This window comes from Drosophila subobscura, chromosome J (genome assembly GCF_008121235.1).
Source record: "Drosophila subobscura isolate 14011-0131.10 chromosome J, UCBerk_Dsub_1.0, whole genome shotgun sequence".
Taxonomy (NCBI): Eukaryota; Metazoa; Arthropoda; class Insecta; order Diptera; family Drosophilidae; genus Drosophila; species Drosophila subobscura.
Genome location: NC_048532.1, coordinates 14,594,441 through 14,600,440, shown reverse-complemented (window position 1 = coordinate 14,600,440; position 6,000 = coordinate 14,594,441). Strand labels below are relative to the sequence as shown.

General features: G+C 54.0%; 1 protein-coding gene across 1 annotated transcript; it reads right to left on the bottom strand.

Moving 5' to 3' along the window:
- Positions 1-1,758: 1,758 nt before the first annotated feature.
- LOC117893081 lies at positions 1,759-5,625 on the bottom strand. The gene is made up of 4 exons (XM_034799502.1): positions 5,467-5,625; positions 4,814-5,402; positions 2,192-4,749; positions 1,759-2,131 (listed from the first exon to the last, which is right to left on the bottom strand). The coding sequence occupies exons 1-4, from the start codon at positions 5,512-5,514 to the stop codon at positions 1,799-1,801; spliced, it is 3,528 nt and encodes a 1,175-aa protein (XP_034655393.1). The 5' UTR covers positions 5,515-5,625; the 3' UTR covers positions 1,759-1,798.
- Between the last annotated feature and the right edge of the window lie 375 nt (positions 5,626-6,000).

Sequence of the window (6,000 nt, the reverse complement as noted above, 5' to 3'; positions counted from 1 at the left end):
AAATCAATTGTAATTTTACCAGTACACAAATGATATATTAAACTTCTAGAAGATAAAGCGCATGATATATTATTATAATATATATTATATTTAAACATTTTTACAACATATCAAATGCTTCCTCCTCTAGAATTACGATCTACCCCATCTAGTGTAATCCCCCCAGACTCGCGTTAGAATTCCTTCTATTTCGATTCAATGATATACCTCTAAGAGTTCTGCTAATCTTCCACTCACTTCTGTTCCTCCCCCTCCACCACTATTGTATATTTAACGAAAACAAACCATCTATCGGAATAGCTAAACAAAAATCAAACAAAAATCGTAAAAAGTGTAATTAAATTTTTGTATAAAACACAAAGAAAGTTCTCCCCATTAAAGGCTTATAACAAATATTGAATATGAATATGAAAGAAGTTCGTTTCGAATGTGCCTAAAACTTATCTAAAGTTCTCAGTTCTCTCAGTTATGTGTCAACATTGAAATAGTAAATAAGATTCAATAGATCAACTTTTCAGTCTCAGTCTCCCAGTACATTCAAGAATGGATCTCGCAACGTTGCTCAACTTTGCTTACCGCATTCTCTACATCAGCGTCACACTCTCGGCAGTGATTGCCAGTCCACGGATCACCATCAATCTGCAAGTCTCTTGGCCGGAGCGGAATATAAAATTTGAGTATCCTGAACTCATGCAAACGGTGATTGTATCCACGGCACTCTCCCTGCTGGCGGCAGTGCCCCTGGAGCTCAATGCGAAACCCTTGGTGCGGCGACACCTGAAGTTGTGGTTCATCATGCCACTTGTTTGGTCTGCGGTCTGCTGTCTGATGTTCCTGCAGAACCTACTGGTGTTCATGGCCCTGTGGCCCTATACGGTGGACATCCAAACCGCAATCTGGCTTATACTGCAGATATTCCTCTATGTTTGCTTCTTTATCCTCGCGCTGGAGCTGATGATCCACTGGAAGGTGGTCTATGACCTGAAGATGGACACAGAAATCGAATCACATATCAATGATGATTACAGAAGGTTCTCCCCTGTCGTGTGACCAAAATGAAGCGAAGGAAACCACCCAAAAAGTGATGTGTCGCTCTACAAAATGTAAAAAAGGTGCATAAAATTCCCATTTGTGGCATTTGTTGCGCTCAACCCAAAGGCCTGGCGTGTCCTTTTTTTATTGGTCGCATATCAAACGTCACATTTCGGTGATGGCTTTTTAAGCAGATCCCACACCCCACACAGACTGACCAACGATTAATCATATTCCACTGCAGTCAGACGGGAATTTATCTCAATTTATTGCCTGGGAATCATTTGTTGGCCTTTTGTGTAAGCTTCTGCTTGGCCTGCTCTGTCGATGGGCCACATCCTGCTCGTCCAGATCCTTGGCCTCCTACCCGGGTGCCTTCAAAGGCTTCCTCTCACAATTGGACATTTCTAACGATTTTTGTTCTATTTTTTATCAAATTTATTTTGTGTTTCTGTCGCCAAGCAGAGGATTGCTTGCTCTACAGATGACATTGCCAAGAACTTCCCAATTAACCTTTATATATACAGTAAATACATACACAATAACAGACCCCAAGGGGAGGATATGTACACACAGCTAACATCTATATCTAATTACGAAGTATCCTCGAAGCGATCCGAAGTCGAAAGAGATCCCCTCCAGAGGGGGTTTGATTCTTAGCCATAACTAACATTGGTATAATTTGGTATAAAACTTTTTTGTATAAGCTACACGGCACTTTGTGTGACATACAAATGGAAGAGGGAGTGGGTTGGGGGATGGGGAATTAGGAGGATTGTAGGACATCTGCTAGGGTAACGCCCGCCTGCATCTTGGCAACATTTGTACTGGAATGAGCGAGCAGCAGGCTGGTCTCCACCTTGATCGATGATGGAGTCGAAAGCGTTGCTGGAACTGCCGCAGCAACTGCCTCAGGCAGTGCCTCAGCCACATGCAGTGTTACTGGAAGCGACTGTTGGTTGGGTGGCGGCGCCTCGTGCTCGTGCTTGACCTGATGAACCAGCAGCAGGCCTTGATTAATGCTGGAGAAGCTGCACTGATCGCACTTGTAGATAATGGACGAGAGCTCCTGCTCGGGATGGCGCTTCTGCAGATGTATCTAGACAGGAGGAAGGTACATTAGAGTCACACAGAATGGCTTTAAATGGGATAAACCAACCCGAAAGGCGGTGCTCTGTATCGCCCGAAAGTCGCAGTGGGGACAGGCGTATCGCTTGCGATCCCGATGCGTGGCCAGATGTCTGCGGAAGGCGTTGTGGTCGCTCGCCTCGTACTCGCAGGTGTCGCACTGGAAGCGCTTGTTCGCCTGGTGGCTGCGCAGGTGCAGCTTGAGGCTGCTCTTGGAGCTGAAGACCCGCTGGCAGAGGGAGCACTGCGGCTGCTCGTTCCGCTCCTTGCAGAGATGTTCGCGCAGGGTCTTGCGCTGCTTGAAGGCCGCCCCGCAGTCGCCGCAGCGATGCAGGATGGCAGACTGCGGAGCATCGGCTGGGGCCTGATCGGGAAGCGCACCCTTGCCCATGCCCAGTCCCTGGGTGCGGTGCAGTCGTCGGTGGTTCTTCAGCTGCTTTGTGTTCTTGAATCCCTTGCCGCACTGCTCGCACTTGTAGTTGCGCTCCTCGGAGTGGATCTTGGCGTGCGTGTTGACCAGCCGCGAGTAGATGGGCGTCTTGAAGCTGCACAGCTGGCAGCAGTAGAGCTCCATGTCGATCTGGTGCGTGCGCCACAGGTGCGTGTGCAGGCAGTTCCAGTTGCTGAAGTCCGAGGAGCGGCACTCCGGACAGACCATCGGCTGGGACGAGCCCACCACGTCGTTGTGGCAGCGTCCATGGTACTCCAGTGTCGTCGGCGACTTGAAGCGGAACATGCAGCCCTCCACCTGGCACTTGCCCCCCTCGGCCACCTGGCTGATGCTTGGCGCAGCTTTTCGCTTGCCTCCGCCACCGCCTCCTGCCGTCAGCTTGGTTCCATAGGGACGCCCGCGCACCGAAGTGCCACCCGGCAGCGGATCCACGGCGACAGGCAGCAGATTGTTGGCCACATAGATGCGTCCCGGCTTTTCTCCCGCCTCCGCAGCCAGCGGAACCAGCGGAGGAAGAGGCAGACTGCTCGGACCGGAGCCAGCGCCTGCGACTGCTGTGGTGTCCGAGGCGCTAACGGGCACCAGCGGTGGCATTGCATCTTCTCCGCTCTGCACTGGCTCCGTCGTTGAGGGATACAACTGGGGGAAATCGTCAGAGGACTGGCCAAGGCTCTCCACTTGTGGCTCGGATGCAGCCGCAGCCGCAGCCCCAGCCCCAGCCGCAGCCTCACTCGGTATCACCTCCTGCACTGCCTCCTCGATCCAGGGCCAGCACTCTAGATCCCCGGCCAGGTCGTAGCTGTCCTCGCTCGGCCAGCTGCCGCTCAGAGGTGCCTGGAAGTCGCTTAGCGTCTGAGAGTTCTGCGGCTCCAGCTGCAGTGAATCCAGCGGCTGAGGCTGCGACTGTGGCTGCGTGTGCGTGTGTGTGTGCTGCTGCTGCTGTTGGTCCATCAGGGGCTCCATTTTGGGCATGGGTTCGAGGTTGGGAACTATCAGGCGCTCCACCTCGTTGCGGGTCATAAAGTTGAGCTCGTCGACGGTGCGCAGGTGGAGGGTTCCCCGCTGCGGCGCCTTCAGAATGTCCACGTTCTTGATGAAGATCTTCTGCTTCGTGGTGCTCGGAGTCGGCGGCAGGTAGTGCTGCAGCTCGACGGGCTGCTCCAGTTCCGAGAGTCCGGCTGGCCCTGCCGGCTGAGACTGCGGCTGAGGCGGAGGCATAGGCATGGGCGGAGGTGTGGCTTCGGTGAGCAGCGGCGCTATGCCATGGTCAAAATCAACACCAAAGTCCAGGTCCAAGGCACTGAAGCGAGTGTTTTCCAGCGTGGAGGCACCACCACCACCTCCGCCCACACTCAGAACGGAGTCGAAGGGAAAGGGTTCAGAGCACATGTTGGCCAGTGGCGCCAGGCTGGGCTCGAAGCCTGGCAGCGGACCCGTTGGCGTGAGTAACGTATCCGCCTGGAAGACATCGCCGGCAGCTCCTCCGACTCCCCCTGCTCCGTTCTGCATTGCTGTCGTTGTGGCCACGCCTCCGTTGTAGCCCATGCCGGGCAGGGGCAGTGGCAGCGGCAGGGACGTGGGCAGCAGCATCGGCTCCTTGAGGATATCCACGTTTCTGATGTAGATCTTGGGCTGGCGCGGCTTCTCCGTCTCCACCACTGGATGTGCATCCACGAGATTGCTGTCCGCCAGCAGAGGCATCTCCTGGCAGCCATTGGGCAGCTGAAAGTCAAAGGTCAACAGCGCCGGCTCCCTCAGCACGTCCACGCTCTTGATGGATATCTTCTGGCTGGGCTTCTGGCAGGGCGGCGCCACCGGCTCACTGGGTGGCAGGTGTCCAGGTGTCTCTGCCACATCTTCGAGTAGATCGAGAATGTTGCTGGATGTCACTGGGGAGTCCCCGCTGTCCTGCTGCTGCAGCAGGGGCAGGAAGTCCTGCTGGGGCTCCCGCAGGCAGTCCACGCTCTTGATGAAGATGCGGCTCTTAGGCAGCGTCTGCTTCGTGGAGGTGCCGCTCACTTCGGGGGCACCCGCACCAGTGCCGCCCAGCAGCGTCACACACTCATCGTCATCCAGCTGGTGGTCCAGACTGAGGTGCACATTGAGGGCATCGCTGCTATAGAAGATGTTCGGGCAGCCTGAAAATCGGATCGGATTGGATCAAGGATGAGCCAGGGGGCATACCATTTGGGCGGTACTCACCTGGACACTGTCTCTGCTGCTCGGCGCTGGTGCCGAAGCAGTTGTTCACGTGCTGGCTGGACTTCACCTGGCACAGGCTGAGGAAGGGGCAGTTGGGGCACCTGAAGAGAATCGGCACCTCCTGCACCATGGCCTTGCCCTCGACGCTGGCGCAGCTGGAGTTGCGTGTGGGTGGCGTGGGCGTGGCATTCAGGCGTTCCTTGGCCGCGGCCTCGGCCAGTTCGGACTTGATCAGCTCCTCGGACTTGATCTCCGCCGTCCTGCGGCGAAAGGCATTGCGGTAGCTCTTCTCGGGCTGAGCCTGCTGCTGCAGGTCCGTGGTGTGGATCTGGACAAAGGGAACCTCCGCGGCTGCCTTGTTCGTTGCGTTGATAGCTCCATTCGGATTGCCGTTGCCCAGCTGGATCGGCAGCCAGATGGCGGAGGAGGATGTGGAGCCGCAGGTCACGATGTCGTCGTCAAAGAAGCTGGTGAAATTGGTGTCCGTCTCCAGGGCGTGCACGGGCGTCGACAGGGACAGCTCCTGGTGCGGATGCTGGTGCTGGTGCTGGTGCTGCGCCTGCTGCTGCTGATGGAGGGGCGGGTGCAGCTGGAAGACACACGGCATCGTTTTCTGGCGAGATGAACTCTCTCTGCCTGCGCATGGGGCTCACCTGGTTGCCAATGCCGCTGTAGTAGCCCGAGAAAGCCGCATCGTTCATATTGCTCGCATGGGGGCCTGGTCTAGAGGAGCATTCCGCAATTCCGCATTACAATTTACATTACTTTTGTGGCAATAAAAAAAGAACACTGATATGATATCAAGAGAACAGCTGATCATATATTCGGCACCAGTTAGCAGCCCAGAGCCGAAGAAAAACGCCACATATCGTTCGGCTATCGAAAGATTTGCCATCAATGAAACCCCGCAGATAAAAGATTATTTACAAATAATTTGTTAGTTCAACTTGCCAGGCACTTATCGGGCACAAAAAAAAATTCCAGACCAGAGCTCGTAACAGGCTGTGAATTTTAAATTCAGGCTCGATCTGATTTCACTTCCTAGTGAATGTATATCGACATAATAATTTTGGTATCGAACAAAGGAAGTCCATAAAACCCTACGTTCCGAGCAAATAATTTAAAAAAATAAAACAGCAAAAAATGAATCCAGACTTCGAAGTAATCGACGACGTCGGTGCGGCGAT

Excerpts from the sequence above, each read along its gene's own strand:
- LOC117893081 (XM_034799502.1), bottom strand. The coding sequence starts at position 5,514 with ATGAACGATGCGGCTTTCTCGGGCTACTACAGCGGCATTGGCAACCAG. Across the intron at positions 5,403-5,466 it reads ACAGCGGCATTGGCAACCAG|CTGCACCCGCCCCTCCATCA; the intron begins GTGAGCCCCATG and ends TGTGTCTTCCAG. Across the intron at positions 2,132-2,191 it reads TACAGAGCACCGCCTTTCGG|ATACATCTGCAGAAGCGCCA; the intron begins GTTGGTTTATCC and ends CCTCCTGTCTAG.